This window comes from Sarcophilus harrisii, chromosome 2 (assembly GCF_902635505.1).
Source record: "Sarcophilus harrisii chromosome 2, mSarHar1.11, whole genome shotgun sequence".
Lineage (NCBI taxonomy): Eukaryota > Metazoa > Chordata > Mammalia > Dasyuromorphia > Dasyuridae > Sarcophilus > Sarcophilus harrisii.
Window position 1 is genome coordinate 198059113 of NC_045427.1, and position 20645 is coordinate 198079757.

Here is a 20645-nt window from a genome sequence, read left to right on the forward strand (position 1 = left end):
AGCGCCACGGCGGTACAGCCCTTCCAAGGTAGGTGGGAGTCCCACGGCAGGTCAGCCAGAGGAGGTGCAGCAGCAGCAGGCAGCAAAGGCGTGGGGCTCCGCCCCCATCCTCCTCCTTCCCCCCCCCTTCCCCCTCCCAGCGTGGAAAGAGGAGTTTGGCTCGAGCAGACTAGGTGGGGGTGGGGCCAAGCGGCGGGAAGCCCACTGATCTGCCCCGTCGCGTGGACCAGAGAGAGGAGGGACGCGCGGTGCGCGTGGCACGCAGGACCAGTTGTGCGCATGCCTCATCCACTTCCCAGCCCCATGCTATCTATCCCACCTCCGGCACCGCCTCCTTTACCCCCGCCGGCCGCCGCGGCTCCCCGCTACTCTCTCCAGCCACCTGACGTTCCTCGTGCGTGCCCAGCGCCTTGACTTCACTTCCGGTTAACGCTGCTCGGCCTGCCCCCTGGCCCCGGATGGTGACTGGCGGCGGCGCTGCTCCTCCCGGGACTGTCACTGAGCCGCTTCCCAGTGTGATTGTGCTGAGCGCAGGCAGGAAGATGGCGGCTGCCGCGGCCTCGGGCCCCGGCAGCTCCTCCTCGGCGGCGGCAGCCGGGGCCGGGGTCTCGGAGTGGCTAGTGTTGCGGGACGGCTGCATGCGCTGCGACGCCGATGGGCTGCACAGCCTCTCCTACCACCCGGCGCTCAACGCCATCCTGGCCGTCACCAGCCGCGGGACCATCAAAGTCATCGACGGCACTTCGGGGGCCACCTTACAGGCCTCGGCGCTCAGCGGTGAGTCCCGGGCGCCCCCGGCAGGGCCCCGGCCTCGGCGCGGGGAGGGGCCAGGCAGGGCCTCTGAATGCCGGGGCGGGCACCGAGAGATGCGTCCCGGCCCTCCGGGGAAGGGGAGAGGCATGATGGGGGAGGTAGCGGGCGGGCTGCGCCGAGAGGCGAGGCGAGGCGAGGCTGGGCTCCTCCGAGGGCGGGGTGGAGGTGGGGGTTGGGGTAGAATCCTGTTTTGGCGGCGGCTCCTGCGGGGAAGGAAAGGCCTGCCTGCTGGCCTGGAGCCGGCAGGGAGCGGTGGTCGTAGGGACTGCCTTTGTGGGCCTCGGGCTTCGGCGGTGAAGCCAGCTGGCCCTGCCCGTCTGGGCAGGATCAGAGCAGGCCCCGGCGGAGCTCGTCTCGAGACGGGGTCGGGCTTGGGATGAAGGTGCTGGGTCCTGGGGATGGGCGGAAGCAGCCGCCGCCGCCGCCGCGGTCCTTAGTTGATGTGAAAGCGAAAGGAATAGAAGACGGAGTGGGTTGCGGGGAGGCCGGCCCGGAGTCTGCCCCTTCGGGTCGAGACTCCGGATGAGAGACAAGGAAGAGCTCGGCCGCTCCCGATTCCACTCCGACCACTTTCTCCCCCCTTTTATCATCTTTCTTTCCTCTTCTTGGAGGGACAGAGAAATAGACTCCCTCAGGTGCAAATGGACTGCCCTCAGGGTTCCTCGGGTGGGGCGAAATGTGGGCCGTGCCCTCTCTTCCTAGTTCCCCCGGAGGGAGGCATTGGACTGTGCTGGATGCCACTGATGTGAAGATCTTGTCCCTTTGCCACTTGTCTCCATCTCTTTAGCCCAGTGGATAAAAACTGAGAAACAGACTAGGAAATCTTGGTTCCCCGGATTCTCGATTAAATGAAACCACCGGGCATTTTTAGCAGTTTTTATAATTTTATGTCCTGAAAAATGGTCCTTTGATGTTATTAAGACTCCTGGGGAGAAGTTGGTGGATGGACGACCCACCCATTTGACAGACATGATAGCTTTTACCAAAATGATTGTGGGTCAAGCAACGTTTTAAGATGTACCCTCCTTCAAATCATGTATGGGCTATTGTATGTAACTATTTTAATGGTATATCTCTTCTTCCAGACTCTAAATAATAAAATATAAAATCTTTGAGAGGAAGTACTGATTTTTCTTTTTTTCTTTTTGTATCTCCAGCCCTTGGCACAACCCCCCTTGTTTGTAATATGTTCTTAATAAATGTTTTTCCGATCAGGTTAATATATATTGGATCTAGATAAATTAGAGTTGACAAGAGGTAGCCTTAGGTTAGTAGCCAAACCATATGACTGTGGTTTTAGATCTATAAATTGGGAGGCAGTCCTGGTAAAATGGGAAACTTAATCAGGCATTTGGAGCCAGAGAAGTTAGGCTCAAATTCCTGCACTGATAATTACATTTGTGACCTTGGGCAAGTTGCTTCACTCCTTTGAGCCTCAGTTCAACCAAAGAGTGAGAGTTGGATTAGATAACCTCAGGTGTTTTCAGAACAAAATTTATGATTCTATAAAGTGAATGAAGAATCATTTACTTCAGTGGTATACATGATTTTATATATGTATAGCTTTAGGGTTTGCAGAGCACTTTAGTCTATTCAAAATACAAGTATTAAGTGTCTGTTTTGTGTTAGATTTTGCACTAAGCACTGGGGATTCAAAGAAAGGGGGAAAAAAAGCCTAAACCAAAAGCCCCCCCCCTCTCTTTTATCCCCAACTTAATCCCTGCCATTAGGGAGTTCACCATCTATAGGAAGAGACCACAAGCAAACAGCTATATATACAAACTATCTACAGGATAAATTGGAAATAGTCTCAGACTTCACAAAAACAAATTACTTCAATTATTTTCTCTAAAACTCTGTGAAGTAGGGGTTGTTGTGCTCATTTTACAGAAGATGAAGTTGAGCTCAAAGAGGTCAAGTGACTTAACTGAGGCAACATTTGAACACATACTTTCCAGATTCCTGAATCTAGAGCTACCTAGATGCCTTATAATTCTAAGAGAATGACAGCAGTGTGTCTAGATATGAAAGAAATGGAGAGGGGTTAGGGATTAGGATGATCTGTATGACTTAGTGCCTGAGCTTCTTGATTGTTTCTCAATTGAAAGTTATACCTAATGTCAAGTGGCTAGACTAGATGCTTTCTTTAAGTTCCAGCTTTGAAACAAATTTTTTAAAAATGTATTTGCAGAGTATAACATGAGCAAAATTTAGAGTAAAAGGAATTGGTGTCTTGTTTAGTGTGAGGGGACAGGAAGATTGTCCCATGTATGTGGACAGGTTCTGCAGAAGTGGGGAAAGTCTGACTCATGGATTGTATAAGGCTATCGAAATCATTTGGTCTGGCCCTGCCAAGGCAACCACAATTACAGCCATCACATTAGGGGTGAGTTAATTAAATATTTGACCAAATATAGCAGACTAATTTTTAAATTGATAATTTTGTATGGTCCAAGAATGATATTATAAATATCCAAATGGCTTTTGGCAAGAGAAAGGTTCCCCATCCTGGTCTAAAGTATCACCTGGAGAAAGGGACAGGAAGTAAGCTGACTTTTTTGTTGTTGTTGTTCTGTATTTTAATAGAATTTAGGAATTAAGAGTTTCAAGTATATGAGATAGGTAGCAGGAATGCCAGGCTTAATAAATGAATGGGCGTTGATATTTTGGAGAAAGAAGGAGTGCATAAGAGATGGGCAATAATAAACCTTATTAATTATCTTAGATGGATAGAAGAGAATTATATTTTTGAATCAGGAAGACTTAGGTTTCTGAAACTTAGTTTCAGTGTAACTATGGGAATCTTAAACCCCTGAGACACACTTTTGTCATCTGTAAAATGGGAATATTTGTAGTGCTTACAGAATATCAAATAATATAACTGTATATGCTGTATTTATAGTATTTTGAACACCTTAAAATGCTATATAAAGTCAGCTTATTTAAAAATATTCAAGTTTACTTGTAGTGAATAGAAGAGATCAGGGAGGTAGAGAGAAATTGTATGTGACTGGAGGCCACTTTTAGGGTAAATAATGTTTTTGGACTGTGTCTAGATGGTTGGGAGACCTGGGGCAAGTATGTGCTTGTACATAGGAGAGGAAAGAATATGTTCTCTGTGCTGGAAGGTTTGAGGGAAAATTTTGTGTATATAATTTAACAAGAGAATATGAATAAATGATGTTGTTTTCTTTGGAAAGTCAAAATGTATGGATGATGGAAGCATAGCAATGAATCCCAAATGGCAGAAAAATTTTGAGTACGTATGTTCAAAAGTGTATTATTGAAAACATCCTGGGTCTCTTAGAACTCTCTTAAACCATTAAATCAGCAGCACAGGTCATTCTAATCCTTATAATATTTGCAATGACATTTTCTAAATTGTAATTCTCACATGTTGCTGTATCGTTCATAGACATGCTCTAATTTATTGGGAAAAGAAATGAAGGAATTTTTTTAATTTTGTAGGTAAAAATAGCCAAAGTGCAAAATTTTGTTTTATACTTTTTGGAAATAATACATGAATGCTGAGGTGCTTGTGGAGTGAGTGCTTCAGGGAGGGAAGGAGGGAAGGAGGGAAGGAGAGAGGGAGAGAAGGAGAGAGAGAGAGAGAGAGAGAGAGAGAGAGAGAGAGAGAGAGAGAGAGAGAGAGAGAGAGAGAGAGAGAGAGAGAGAAGTGTGTAAGTAGAGTGTGTGTGTGTGTAGGTATCATATTTTTGTCATACTTAGGTTTAGAGATATATAAAACTATTTACTTTAGTAATGGGTACATTGGAGTTTTGTGATTAGAAGGTGACCTATATTTTATTAAAAGAGGTGAAAATTGTAGTTGGGTATAGGAATATACATAAACATATTTATAAACTCTCATCAGTTCTTCAGCCTAGCTGACATTATGACACTTTAATGGTTGCTTATTTTGAGGGAAGAATAGACATGTTCTTTATTGGACCTGACTATAATTTTGGCTTCACTATTGCTTTAGTCTATTCCAGGAGATTTGAGAAGATGCAAGTTATACCTATTCAGTTCTGTAACTTTCGGTTAAACAAGTAAACTTTGTGCTTACTGTTTTCAGTTCTGGGGGAAAAAGGGGAAAAAAAGGCTTAACAGAGATATGAGGGAAATGCTTTATGAAGTGTGATATACAAGGGCTGGAAGTGAATGGGGGAAGGAGAATTGGAGAAACTTCCTGGAAAAAGCAGCATTTTAATTAAGCTTTAAACGATGGATAGTCTTTCAGTTGATAAAATTAGGGAAGGGGAACTTAGCCAGGACAGTCCGATTGAAATATAGTGTTTAGGATAGTGAGGGAGAGTAATAGGCAAGACTGGAACTGTTGAGTGGTGCCAGATTATGCTGGGCTGAACTTTACTTGGTGGCCATTGGGAATATTTGAGCAGAAGAATGACATGACAAGATCCATGCATACAAAATATCCAAATTATTCTTATTCTTTCATCAGTGGGAAAGAGTGGGGGGGGGAGTAAAACTATTAGGATGCTACTGCATTAGTCTAGTTGGATTGTTCAGTGGGATTAGAGGAGAGTCTATGTGGGACTTGTTGAAGTAATTTTTAAGACTTGGCAATTTATATGAATTGAGAGAGGGAAGTTACAATAATATTTCAAATATGGGGGGCTAGGTGGTGTCATGGACAGAAATGATGAAGTGAAAATGAGTAACAAAAGTTGAATTAATAAGCTTTTACTAATGACTACTCTTTGCAAAGATACAAAAACAAAATGAAAACGGTTTTGTCCTTAAGCCTATGATATAATCAGGAACAGGTATAAAGTAGATGAATAAGAATAGGGCTGGATCTATGATTTCATTGGTGTAGAGTATGGTTTCTTCTGGAGAGGAGACTTCAGAAACAAGTATATGTACTTGGTTTATCTGGAAGTTAGCCGTCATAATTAGGCTGTTATAGACTCTTTAAATAGGTGATGAGGGTGGTAGTGGCTCTTTGTGTGGGGAAAAGAGGATAAATGTAAGGGATGTAGAAACTTTGGGATGAGTGAGGTTTTGGGGAAAATATAAAATTCAATTTTGGACATTCTGAGTTTGAGATGGCCAGAATGTCATTCAAATAGAAAAATCCTATAGATAGTTGGAAAGGTGGGTTTGGATGTTTGAAAAGAAGTCAGGAATGGAGATAAAAGTTTGGCAGCTCTTGGTATAGATGTAAGGTAGTAGAAAGAAACTTGAGTAGTGAATGATGTTACCTAGGGTCTGTAAAGAAAGAAAAGAATTTAAAGGAATATCTACCTTAGATAGATGGGAAAGGATGAAGAGCAATTTGGTAGCAAAACCAGATTATTGGCTCAAAAGCTGAAGGAGGAAGTGTCAAATGGTGCTGTAAGGCCAAGCAAGATGAAAATTTTAAAACAGTATTGCATTTGGGCATTTAGGGACAACTTTGTTTCAAGTAATGCTTTTTGTTTTAAAATCACATTCCCTTCTCTCTTTATTAAACCCATCCTTGTAAGAAACAAAGAGTTAAATATAAAAAGGTATTTGGCTTTTAAAATACTTCATAGCTTGGTCCCATCATATATTTTCTGTTCTTATACTTGACTGTCCTGCACATATTTGATTTATAGACAGTGAGTGGCTTTTTAGCTGTTCCTTGGACAAATCCATGTCCCAGTTGTGTCTTCACTGGCTGTCTCCACTTCCACTTTGACTTTCTTTAAAACTCAGCTCTACAATTTGGAACTATGCCCAAAGGGCTATCAAATTGTGCATACCCTTTGATCTAGCAGTGTCTCTACTAGACCTGAATCACAAAGAGATCATTAAAAAGGGAAAAGGATCCACATGTGCAAAAATGTGTGTAGTAGCTCTTTTTGTAGTAGCAAGGAAGTTGAAACTGAGTGGATGCCCATCAGTTGGAGAATGACTGAACCAGTTTTGACATATGAATGTTATGGAATATTATTGTTCTATAAGAAACGACCAGCAGGATGATTTCAGAGAGGCCTGGAGAGACTTATATGACCTGATGCTAAGTGAAGTGAGTAGAACCAAGAGAATATTGTACACAGCAACAAGATTATGTGATGATCAATTCTGATGGATGTGGCTCTTTTCAGCGATGAGATGATTCAGGTCAGTTCCGATGATCTTGTGATGGAGAGAGCCACCTGCACCAAGAGAAAGGACTGTGGGGACTGAGTGGGATCACAACATAGTATTTTCACTTTTTTTTTTTAATTGTTTGCTTGGATTTTGTTTTCTTTCTCATTTTTTTCCTGTTTGATTTGATTTTTCTTGTGCATCATGATAATTGTGGAAATATGTCTAGAAAAATTGCACATGCTTAACATTGGATTACTTTCTGTCTAGGGAAGGGGGTGAGGGAAAGGAAGGGGAAAAAAAATTTGGAACACAAGGTTTTGCAAGGATGAATGTTGAAAATTATGCATATGTTTTGAAAATAAAAAAGCTTTAATAATGAAAAAAAGACTCCATTCTAGCTAAATATTCTTCAGGAGACTTTTATCCTTCCCTTTGAAAGTAGCTTTAGTCTAGTTTCTTATCTTGTGTGTATATGTACGTGTATACATATATAATGTTGTGCATTATATATAATGCTTTATATGGGTGTGTATGTGTTTATCTTGGGTATCCACAGGTAAGTCAGTAAGCATTTATGAAATGCTCTCATTCTCTGTGCAAAATAATGTTCTCGGCTCTGAAGATACAAAGCTTTCTGTTTGCTATTTTTGCCAAGTTTCTGGATGAGGTGAAACCCAACTTGTTTTAATTTCTCTTATTGTTAGTGGTTTAGAACATATTTTCGTATAATTATTGAAAGAATTCTGCCTGTTCTTTTATCAGTCATTGATTGGGGAAATGGACTTTTGAGTTTAAATACATGTTATTTGCCTATGTAATTTGGATATTGGCTTTCTACCAATAATATTTGATGCACACTTTTATTCTTGCAAAAACTTACATTTTATGTGATTGGAGTAATTTGTATTTTATCTGTCAGCAGGATTTACTCAATGCCTATTAAGTATTAGGTACTATTAGATACTGAGAATACAAGAATAAATGTGAGAAAGTTCTTGCCTTCAAAGACCTTAATATTCTACTGAGCAGAAACAATATGTTCCCAGATAAATAAATATAGGTTATGTACAAATAAGTGCAGTAGTTGGAGATGGAGGAGTACTATAACTGTGTAGTTGAGTGGGATCTTGAAAGAAGCTAGAGATTCCTAAAGACAATTGTAGAGACAGTGCATTCCTAGCATGGAGGACAAAGAGATGGAGGTGGGAGGTGAATTATCTGTATTGGAAACTAGGGAAATAAGGCCACTTTATTTGAAGTCTAGAGTAAGGAGAGTGTTATTTAAACAGCTTGGAAAGATAGGCTACAGATTATGAGGGGGTTAAAAAAATTTTTAAAATAACTTTATTTTCAAAATACATGCAAAGAATGTTTTCAACACTGGACAGCCTTTGAATGGAAGTCTTAAAAAGACTCAGATCTTTGTCTTTGCCTTAGGAATGTTAGAAAAGACTGTTGCAAGAAGACCAGTTAGTGTTAATATAGAGGTACGTTACAGGCTCTTGCAGTAGCCAAGGTGAGAGGTGATTCAGTTCTAACCAAAGTAGTTGCCAGAGAAGGGGATTGATGTGAAATATTATGCAGGTACAATTGTTAAAAAGTCAAGACTTTGCAACTGTTTGGAGGGATGGTCGTCATGGTGAGGGAAGAAAGAGTGAAGAATTGAGGATGATTCCTAGATTGGTCCCTAAACCTGTATGCCAGAGACAGGACTTGAAGACATATCTTCCCTACTCTAAGAGTAGCTCTATAATCTTCTGAGGCATGGTGCTGATGGTGAGGGAGGGGAGAGTAAAGAGTTGAAGATAATTTCTAGATTGATCTCTAAACCTGTACGTGTCAGTGACAGCACTTGAAGTTATATCTCCCTTACTCTTAAGACTAGCTCTATAATCTCTTATGTTATTGAGAAGTGAAGATTATACACCTTAAATTTTAAGTGATGGAAATAAGCATGATTTAGTAACTTCATTAGAGGTAGTCCCAAACGATAACATATGGATGTTCCCAGGATTGAGGATTAGTAGATCAGGAATAATTCAAGAAAGATCTATGTATGTGGGGTTTGAGTGATGGGTTTTTAGATGGTATCATTAAATTGACAGACTATGTTCTCTTTTGCTGATTCATGAAAAATAGAAGTCAACTTTTGAAAGAATGCCAACCCTCACTCAATAATACTGAATGATACTGGGTTATCATAGTTCAAGTTATTGTTACTTCTCACTTAGATTATTGCAATAGCCTTTAATTGGTTTCCCTGCCTTAATTCTCTTCCCACTCCGATTCATTCTCTCACCAGCTGCTAAAGTGATTTTTCTTCATAATTGATAAAGTGTAGATATGACTATGTCATCCCTACTTAGTAAAATCTAGTGACTTTTTATTTATTTCTATAATTGACTATAAAGGTCTCAGTTTGGCATTTAAAACTCTTAATAACTTGTGCCCTTCATATATATTTCTAATCTTCTTATACTTTATTCCCCACCATATACTAAATCCATTCCTATTGGCCTACATCTTCCATCTTTGTGTCTTTGCTTTGACTTCTTGTGTCTGGAATGCTCTTGTTCGTCTCATGTTCCTTCCTCTATACCCGTTGCTTTCTTACTGCTTCTGCTGGAATCCTTTCCAGTGTTCCCATAGTTGTATAATACTTTTTCCCCTGAGATAACCTTTCATTTGTTCCTGTATATCTTGTGCATACTTTGTTTTTTATTTGTCATCTCTTCCATTAGAGTGTAGATTCTTTGAGAGAATTCCTTTGATTTTCTAATATGCCTGGTGACAAAATTCTTAATGTTTTTGTGTCATGGATCCCTTTGCCATTATGTGGTGAACTCTATGAACTTTTTGGAATGTTTTTAAATGCATAAAATAAAGTACACAGGATTACAAAGAAAGCCTATATTGAAATAAATGTATAATTTTTAAAAAAGTTTTTGGATTCTAGTGGTTAGTGTGGCACCTGGTACATGTTGTTCAGTTGTTTTAAGTCTCTTTCACCTCTTTGTGATAGGTTTAGTACTACATACATAGACTAAACTAGGGGTATTGTAGTGTAAGAGACTATTTGGTTAGTGGCTGGAGAGTTAGGCTTTGTCAGAAATGTCAGGTTTCAGGTCTTTTCTGACATACAGAATGACTGTGTGACCTATTGCAAATAATTTCACATCTCAAGGATCAAAGGCAGCTTATTAAGATGCTATTTTAAGGGAGCTAAGAGTTTCAGTAGATAGACCATCAGTCTTGGAGACAAGAGAACCTGAGTTCAAATGTGGCTGCAGATACTTGACACTAGCTGTGTGACCCTGAGCAAGTCACTTAATCCTGATTAATTTAGAGGGAAAAAAAGATACTAGGTTTCAAAACTGCCCATCTGCATTGACAGAGAGAATTTCCTTTTATGGAAGCTTTCTGAAATGAGATGAACTTGTGTGTAGAACAAAATAAAATTTATCAGTTATGTGCCTTCTATGTGACTGCTTTGTACAAGAAGTACTGTTAGAGTCAGAACTATTAATGTCCGGATATGTAAGGAATTATGGTTTGCCCTTGGTGAAAGTTTCTGAGGATCTCAATGGCATTTTAAATCTAAGTCTTCTAAAAGCTGGTCTCAACCAACTCTTCCAACCTTTTATTTCATAATTGATCTTCATGTTGAATCCCAAACTGGTTCATTGATTGCCCCATAATAAACTTTGAGAGAATTTGCCCAAGGTCATTCTTAATGAACTTTTTTGAGTGTTTGTTCTACTGTCATTCAAATCCTGAATAAAACTCCTCTTCTCACTCCAGATTTTTATCTTTTGATTTCTAGTAGTACTTTTGGTATTTTTTGTTTGCCAATGAATCTTTTTTAACTGCCTTGTAATATAAGTTTTCTTACTGTCTTGACCTTTGTACCTTCTGGTCTCTTCAGGTAAATTTACTTATTTTATGAATTATGCACCCAAATCTAACAAGTATTTATATATGCTATGTACCAAATTTAATGTTGATAAAATTTCATTGGATTTTTATTTAACTTGCTTATGTGTTGTCTTTCCATTTAGTTTATAAACTTTTTTAGGATATGGATCTTGTCTTAGGTTTCTTTCCATAGTGCCAAGGTACAATGGGTTAGAATTGCACATTACCTAATATATTATAATAGATGGTTAATAAATGCTTGTTGAATTGAATTTGATGCCTGTTACGCCATAAAAGATTTACTTCAGATTTTTGAAACAGTTCCCCTTCCTTCCATTTGCTTAATTGCTCATATTATTAGCTATATCCATATCTATACCCTATTATACCTAGGCAGATTTACTCTTCACCTGGGAATGATTTATGTTAGGCTCTGGTGATATGAAAATGAAGTAGTCCCTACCTTTAAGGTGCTTACTTTCTACTGGATGGAACCAACATGTATGTGTGTGTGTGTGTGTGTGTGTGTGTGTGTGTGTGTATAAGAAATAGAGTATTCTAGAAGTTCTAGTGAAGTTAAAACTTTAATTACACTAAGACTTTGGGACAGTCTTTACAGGTAAAATGCTAAGTAATGATGGAGGAGTTTTTAGTATTAGCTGTTAGTTGGTGGAATTAGGAAACGCTCTTTCATAGGAAGTGACACTTGAACTTTCTTTTGTAGAAAGCTAGGGATTCTCTGGGCTGAGATGAAGGAGGTAGTCAAAATAACTAGTATTTATTAAAGTACCCACTAAAGGATATAAAGAAACACAAAAATATTCCTTATGTCTTAAGGAACTTATAGTTTAATGGAGGAGTCAACATATTCAGGCAAAACTGGAAATGCTCAATAGAGCCAAGACACTAGCATTAAGGGAGATCTATTTGGAAAAGCCTGAAGAAGGTGAAGTTTTAGCTGAGAATTGGAGGAAGTTATGGAAATCAAAGAACTGAGAACAGTGGGGGACAGTAGATGAAAATGCAGAGATTAGAGATGTTGTGTCTTATATTAGGAGCAGTAAGGAGACTAGTGTCATTGGATCATAGATTATTACATGGAGTGTGGGATGAGGAAGGGAATAAAGTTTAAGACTGGAAAAGTAGGAGGGAGCCAGGTTATAATTACCTTTGATGCCAAACAGTTGGGATTCAAATGTGAGTGACATGGTCAGACTTACTCTTTAGTATTGACAATATTAAGAAAAAGGAGGGTTTTTTTTGGTAGAAAGATAAAAAGTCAATTTGGGATCTGAATTGTGATTAGGGCTGGAGAAATAAGATCTGAGATCCTTCATAGAAATGAAATCCTAGGATTGATGAGATTACCAAGTGAAATAGCAGAGAGGAGAAAGAGAATAGGGTTAGTGGGTCAATATCTAAAAAAGATGACAAGAAAAAAATCTTTTAAGTAAGAGGAAAGATGAAAGAGTGCCAAGAAAAACCTGGAGAGAAGAGAGAGGAACATGATAAAGAATGTCACCTTCAGAGAACTCAAAAAGGATGTGCATTAAAGAAAAAGTCAATTTGAAGAATTAGGAAATGTATGTGACGAAGTATTAATTTGTATGTTTGAGGGAGCATCAACCAGTAAATATATATTGTCTACCTCTGTTGCATCATGGATGCACATAAAAATAAAGGTATCTTCTGCCCTCAAGGAACTTAAAATCTAATTGGGAAAACAACATACAAAAAGAAGCTGAAAAGGGGGCAAGAAGTTTCTGGGAATGTGGACACCAAGTGTTGAGTGCTGGCAGTAAGGAAAGAAAAGTCTAAGTTGGGGGAAAGGAAGAGAAGTATATTATTCATTATGTTGAGAGAATATCAAATTTTCGTGATATTGTTCTTTCTTGGTCCTCATCTTCCTTGTAAGACCATTCCTGGTTTCCTTTGCTGGACTTTCATTCCCTGATTGTCTCCCCAAAGCTCAAGTATAAGGACAGAAAATAGAGAGGAGAGAATTTGTAGAAGACATAATAATGTCCTAGGGATCAGTAGATTAATAGCTTCCAGATTCTTGATTGAGTGATTACTAGGGATTGAATGGTCCTGAAAACAAGAGAGATTATTGGGTGATAGTGGGGGAGAGAAAGTCTGAAAGTAGCAGTGGGAGAAAGGAATATCCTGACTTTTCACCACAATTTGTGAGTTAATTATATGAGTGAAACTGTAGCCTGTATGGAAAAGGGTGATAAGGTAAGCTGTATCATCAGAAGGGAGCCAGATCTCATTGGAAAAGGTCAGTAGATGTGGAGTGGGGCATTGTGGGAGTATCATGTCTAAGTGTTTGACTTATGTTCATGAACTCAAAATTGCTTTTATCTGACCACATAAACTTTAATAATTTCATCTTTCCTATACTTTATTGACCCCCCTTTCCTTTTAACCCAAACCTATTTTTCATCCTTAGTGTGACCTTCAAGGGAACTTCTCTCAGTCCTTTCCCTAGTCTTCCTGCTGACCTCTTTTCCCTCCGTTCTCTGTCTTGACCCATTGGTAAGCCAATTCAACTCTACATAATTTTTTTTTTTTTAATTAAAGCTTTTTTATTTTCAAAACATATGTTAGGATAATTTTTCAACATTGATCCTTGCATAGCCATGTGTTCCAAATTTTCCCCTCCTTTCCCCTACTCCCAGATGGCAAGTAATTCAATATATGTTATACATGTAAAATATATGTTAAATCCAATATATGTTAACATATTTGTACAATTAATTTGCTGCGCAAGAAAAATCAGATCAAAAAGGAAAGAAAGTGAATAAGAAAACAAAATGCAAATGAACAACAACAAAAAGAGTGAGAATGTTATGTTATGATCTGCACTTAGTTCCCAAAGTCCTCTCTCTGAAGATGGCACTCTTCATCATGAGATTATTGAAACTGGCCTCAATCATCTCATTGTTGAAAAGAGTCATGTCCATCAGAATTGATAGTCATTGTTTCCCATGTACAATGATTTCCTGCTTCTACTCATTTCACTTACCATCAGTTTATTCAAGTCTTTCCAGGCCTCTCTAAAATCATGGTGCTGATTGTTTCATAGAAAACAATAATATTCCATAATATTCATATACTGTAACTTATTCAGCCATTCTCCAACTGATGGCCATCCACATGGTTTCCAGTTTCTTGCCATTATGAAAAGGACTGCCAGAAACACTTTTGCACATGTGGGTCCCTTTCCCTCTTTTAAGATCTCTTTGGGATATAGGCCTATCTACATAATCTTTTATTCTTGATTCTTTGTCCTCGTTTCCTGTCCCTGTTCCTACTTTGTTAAATCCCTGTCTAATCATTTGTCTCCTTGGTTCCCATATGGAGTTGGAGGAAATCTCAAAACCTTGTTACCTGGATCCACTACAAATTTATATTATCTCAACTCTGCTCAGTTCTTTCCCAACTTCTTGATTTACTACTTCTATTTAGTGGTACATTGGATATAGAAAGCTGGACTTGGAATCTGGAACAGTTCAAATCTATCCTCAATTACTAGCTGTATGATTGTGGGCAAGTCATTTAACCTCTTTTGGTCTCAGTTTCTTCAATTGTAAAATGGAGAATATAACACTTATCTTTCAGGATTATTGTGAGGATCTTCAGTTTGAGATATTTATAGGTCTTATATGTATATTTATTTTTATTGCCCTATTTAGAATGTGAGTTCCTTTGAGGTCAGAGACAAGTTTTTGTCCCCCCCCCCCTTTTTTTTTTAAAGTATCCTTAGTGCTTAACATATAGTAAAAGCTTAATAAATGTTTGTTTAATCCCTCTCTGGGTTCAGGACCCCCTACAGTTTATTATCACCTACCCCTACAGATATATGTCATTGTTTCCCATTGTGTACTTTATGTTAATGTCCAAATGGACTGTATGCCTTGTAAGTATAATGGTAACAGCTATGTAGTTTAGTTTAAGAAAGATGTAATGTTTATTAGAAAAGCAAATTTAAATAGAGAATTGTAACTATCTTTAAATGCTTAAAGGCCTGTCATTTTAAATGCTTAAAGGCCTGTCATTTAGAAATGGGAGTAGATTTTTATCATCTTGGTTCCAAGTACAAAAATAGGAATACTAAAAACAAATTTTGGGTTAATATAAGGAAAAACTTTCTAATTAGAGCTTTCAAGAGGTGAAATATGCTGGCATGGGAGGCAGTGGATTCTGAATTGGAGGTTTTTAAATAGAAGTTAGCTGACCAGTTGTCAGAGTGGTATTCTTTTTTCTGATCTTGGTTAAACTAGATGACTTGAGATTCCTCTCATCTTTGATATTCTGATTCCATAGTGTTTTAGAATGGGGCAGATTGTTTCAGTTGATAAATGTAGTAAATAGGTACCAGGAAAATAAGAGATTTTTTATTTGGTGTCAAAGGAGTGTTTGCTGTATATATTTGCTATGGTTTCTTTGATATTAGCATTTGGATGACATAGATCATATTGTTCTTAATATAGAATATATATATAATATTTACCTCCTCACATCTAACTTGTATAAAAGAGGGAACCTTATGATTTGTGCTTTTAAAGAAAAAGTTGATATAGCTTATCCTTTCATAAGGATATGATTTTAGTGAGTTGGTCTGTATAATTGCACTTAGATATGTGAATTTTACCTTTTAAGAATTCTTACCTCCATATGAAAATGCAATCCATTGTTAGTGTCAGTATTTGACCACATAAAAATATTTGTGTGTGTGAATCAATCAGCAATCAATAATTTCCTAAAGTCTTAGTTTTGCTAGGCATTGTAGTAAGCACTAGGATATAAAGAAAAATGAAAAGAATTAATCTTACCCTGAATGAGCTTCTGTTCTGTCAGGTGAAACAACATGTATGAATTTATTGTGTTGTCCAACTTTTCATGAACCCCAAGTACCACAGCATCAAGACCATTCACTATCTCCTGAAGTCTGTCCAAGTCATCTTCCTCTGCCAAATTCCTTCGTTTGCCTTTAAACCTTTTCCAACATCAGGTTTTTTTTCATTGAGTCCCATTTGGCCAAATTAAGCTTCAACTTCAGTATTTGTCTTTCCAATGATTGATCTGAATTAATTTAAGTATTGATTGATTTGATTTGCTCACTATCCAAGGGACTCTTTAATAATCTTTCTTCTTCAGCTTTACAGTTTGAAAGGGCCAGTTTTCAGCTTTGCTATATGCACTAAAACATATAGGAATGTGTTATTGACAATGTGAATCTATGCATTTTAGTATGTTGCCCAAATTTTCCATAGCTGTCCTTCTAAGGAACAAATGTCTTTTAATTTCATGATTACAATCACCATCTGCATTGATGTCTGAGCCCAAGAATATAAAATCTGACTTTGCTTGCATTTCTTCTCCCTCTTATTTGTCGGGAAATGATGGAATAAATTGTCATGATCACGTAATGTATAAAAAATAAGTACAAGGTAATTTTGCAGGGGAAAGAGGTACTAATAGAGCAAGAAATTTTTTGATTTTTATTGGAAAGCCAAATATAGTGACTAGAAATAAAGTAGAATATGATATTAAGTGATCTCCAAGTATTATCTAGCATTTATTAAGTTCATATGTGCCAGGAACTTTCAGGATACAAAGTCAAAACAAAACAAAACAAAAACAAAAACCCCAACACAACAAAACAACCAGATGTACTTTGCTCTAAAGGAGATTTGATTCTAAGACTTGTATGGTACATAAAAAGACTATGTGGTATTTGAGCTGAATCATGGAAGGGGCCAAGAATTCTAAGAGCTTGAGTATGGAGAGCAATCTAGGTATAAAAGATAGCCAGTACAAAGCCATGGATATGGGAAATAAGGGGTGTGTGTGTGTGTGTGTGTTTGGAAAAATAGGTAGACCAGTATCATAGAATTATAAAGAGCTTGAAAGACTTTTGAAGATTTTAAATGCCACACATAAGAGTTTATATTTTATATAGAAGGTAATAGGGATTCATTGGAATTTATTGAGTTTGAGGTTGTCACATCAGATATTTGTTTTAGGAAAATTTGATTTGGCTGGAGAGCCAGAAGTTCATTTGGAGGGGGGGAAATTTGAAGTAGGGACATTTACATATTTTTAAATGAATATTGCTTTATGAATCATGGTGGGAGAGAAAAATCAGCAAAACGATGGGAGAGATTAAAAAAAGAAAAAAGACACGACCATACTATATTTGATTTATGTTCAATCTCCATAGTTCTTTTTCTGTATGCAGATGACATTTTCTGTCCAAAATCTATTAGGATTGCTTTAGCTCACTGAACCACTGAGAAGAACGAAGTCTTTTGTAGTTGATCTTTGCATGTTCTTGCTGTTACTATGTACAATGGATTGCTGGTTTTGCTTGTTTTGCTCAGCATCAGTTCATGTAAATCTTCGCAGGCCTTTCTAAAATCAGCTTGTTCATCATTTTTTATAGAACAGTTATATTCCATTATCTTCGTGTGCCATAACTTGTTCAACCATTCCCCAGTTGATGGGCATCTTACTCATTTTCCAATTCTGTGCTACCACAAAAAGAGCTACCACAAACATTTTTGCACATGTGGCTCCTTTGCCCTCCTTTTTGATTTTCTTGGGATATAGACCCAAAAATGGTATTGCTGGGGCAAAGGATATGCACAGTTTTATAGTCCTTTGACTATAGTTTCAAATTACTCTCCAGAATGATTCTTCATTTCACAACTCCATGTATATCAGTGTTTCAGGTTTCCCACATCCCCTCCAACATTTATCATTATCTTTTCCTGTTATAGGGACAACATCTATCTAGAAGGCTTTATAGTAAGTAGTTCAGGTGACAGGATCTGAACAAGGATGATAGCCAAGTGAATTGAGAGAAAAGGATATATATTAGAAATTTTGGGAAAATAGAAAATATAAGATTTGACAATAACTTGGACTTGCGAAATGAGTACAAGTGAGGAGTTGAAGAAGTTGAGGAACACGGAAGTTACAAGTTTATTACCATCTGGAAAGTTGGTAAGGCCCTCAACAGTGAGAAGGAAGAGTTCATTGACATGATGGGTTTTTGTAAAAGTTAAATTCTGTTGGAGCACGTTGAGTTTGAGCTAGAGTTTAAACTGCCTGTGGGATATCATTTCAAAATGTCCAGCTAACAGTAGGAAATGTGGATCTAGGACGCAGATTAGGGACTAGAATAGGATATACATCTGGGAATCATGTACAGAAATGGCATATATAATTTGATATACATATGTGACTGCATTATAGTTATTGTTATTATTACATGGCATAATCTACACAATTAAGTGTAATTGTTATATATTATAGTGTGTGTATGTGTATGTGTGTGTGCATGCATATATATTCACAGTGTAAAGGATGCTAAATTTAAATTTAAGACTAGCATTTGGCTAATTGCCTTTGGTTAAGTCATTTAACTTAGTTCTTGAAGCATTAAATATAGCAAGAGATGGCATGTATCAGTTGTGGATGACTTCAGGTCTACATCATAAGAATATATTTCTACACTGAGAATTTACTATTTGGACAAAGAATTTTTTTTTACTGTGTTCTTATGTGACACTAGTGATATGAAGTCCAAACTCATTGAATTCTTTTTTTCCCCTGAGGCACTTGAGATTAAGTGACTTGCCCAGGAACTTGCCCACACACCTAGGAAGTGTTAAGTGTCTGAGACCAGATTTGAACTCAGGTCCTTCTGACTTCAAGGCTGGTAATCTATCCACTGTACCACCTAGCTGCCCCAAACTCATTGAATTCTTTAGGTATTAAGGCTTTTTATTTACAAAGCATATGCACGGGTAATTTTTCTAATATTGACCCTTACAAACCTTTTTTTTTTTTTTTTTCCCCAAATTTTCCCTTCCTCTCCCCTTTCCCCTAGCTGGCAGGTAATCCAATACACATATTAAATATGTTAGATCCAATGTATGTATACATGTTTATACAGTTGTCTTGCTGCACAAGAAAAATCAGATCCAGAAGGAAGAAAAAGAAAAACTGAGAAAGAAAACAAAATGCAAGCAAATAACAACAGAGTGAGTGAGAATGCTATGGTGTATTCCATACCCTGTTCCCATGGTTCTCTCTGGGCATAGATGGTTCTTTTCATCACTGCACAATTGGAACTGGTTTGAATCATTTCATTGTTGAAGAGAGCCATGTCCATCAGAATTAATTGTCATATAATCTTGTTGTTGCCGTGTACAATGATCTCCTGGTTCTGCTCATTTCACTTAGCATCAGTTCATATAGGTCTCTCCAGGCCTCTCTGAAATGATCCTTATATTTTTTTACAAAATAGTAATATTCCATAACATTCATATATCATATCATAACTTATTCAGCCATTCTCCAGTTGATGGGCATCCATTCAGTTTCCAGTTTCTTGCCACTACAAAGAGGGCTGCCACAAACATTTTTGTACATGTGGATCCCTTTTCCTCCTTTAAGATCTCTTTGGGATATAATCCCAGTAGAAACACTGCTGGATCAAAGGGTATGCACAGTTTGATAACTTTTTGGACATAGTTCCAAACTGCTCTCCAGAATGGTTGGATCCATTCACAACTCCACCAACAAACAATATATCAGTGTCCCAGTCTACCCATATCCCTTCCAACATTCTTCATTATCTTTTCCTGTCATCTCAGCCCATCTGAGATGTGTGTAGTGGTATCTCAGAGTTGTCTTAATTTGCATTTCTCTGATCAATAGTGATTTGGAAGTCTTGGTATATTTATTAGGGAAAATAGATTAGGTAATCCACTATAATTTTAATGAAATAGATCAAATTCTGATAACCACATCCCTTCGGTATAAGTGGAAAATATTCTTCCAGCTATAATTGAAATAGTTAAGGAAAACAGAATCTTCTTGTAAATCCTGTAATTATTGAAAATCTAAACATCAGAATCATCCAAATTTTGATGAATGCCTTTTGTTATTATTTTTATCTTAGTATTTTATTAATAAAATATTTTATTATTAATGACTTTTCTTTCATTTATTTATCTTCATTCTCCCAGAACTATTTTAATGTAATGTAACAAGCAAATTTCTGCAAGGAAATATCTGTAAAATTATTATATTCCACTGATCCAATCATTTTGGAGAGCAGTTTTGGAACTATTCCCAAAGGACTATAAAATTGCATTTGCTTTGATCTAGCAGTACCACTACTGTGTCTCTATCCTGAAGAGGTCATAGAGGGAAAAGGATCCACATGTGCAAAAATGTTTGGTACCAGTTCTTTTTGTGGTGGCAAGAAATTGGAAATTGAATGGATGCCCATCAATTAGGGAATGGCTGAATAAGTTATGGTATATGGCTGTTGGAATATGGAATATACTGTTGTTCTATAAGAAATAGTGAATAGCCTGATTTCAGAAAAACCTGGGAAGAGTTGTGTTAATTGATGCTTAGTGAAGTGAGCAGAATCAGAAAAATATTGTATACAGTAACAGCAAGATTATGTGGTGATCAACTATGATAAACTTAGCTCTTCTCAGCAATTTAGTGATTCAACTCAGTTCCAAAAAAACTTTGGTTGAAAAATGCCATCTGCATCTAGAGAGTGAACTAAGAAGACTGAATTTGAATAGAATTCACCTTTTTTTTTTTTCCCCGTTTTGTTTTGCTTTTTCTTTCTTAAGGTTTTTTCCCTCTTGTTCTGATTTTTCTTTCCCAACATAATTCACGGAAATATGTTAAAACTGAATGTACACTTAGAACTTTATTGCTTGCTAGTGTGAGGAAGAGGAAAGAAGAAGAAAAAAATTGGAACTCAGAATATTACAAAAATAAAAAGTAAG

The 20645-nt window shown here is 37.6% G+C and overlaps 1 protein-coding gene across 7 annotated transcripts in view; it reads left to right on the forward strand.

The window, feature by feature from the left end:
- The first annotated feature begins 324 nt into the window (after nt 1-324).
- The window catches only part of BIRC6 (baculoviral IAP repeat containing 6), a 297969-nt gene continuing 277648 nt past the window's right edge, over nt 325-20645 (forward strand). For 3 of the 7 annotated variants that reach the window (XM_031951250.1, XM_031951246.1, XM_031951248.1), the window contains exon 1: nt 327-777. In XM_031951250.1, coding sequence (XP_031807110.1) covers nt 459-777 — 319 coding nt within the window. In that variant the 5' untranslated portion in view covers nt 327-458. Of the gene's footprint in view, nt 778-20645 lie in introns of all 7 variants that reach the window. The other 4 variants (XM_031951244.1, XM_031951249.1, XM_031951245.1 and 1 more) reach the window with 2 other exon arrangements.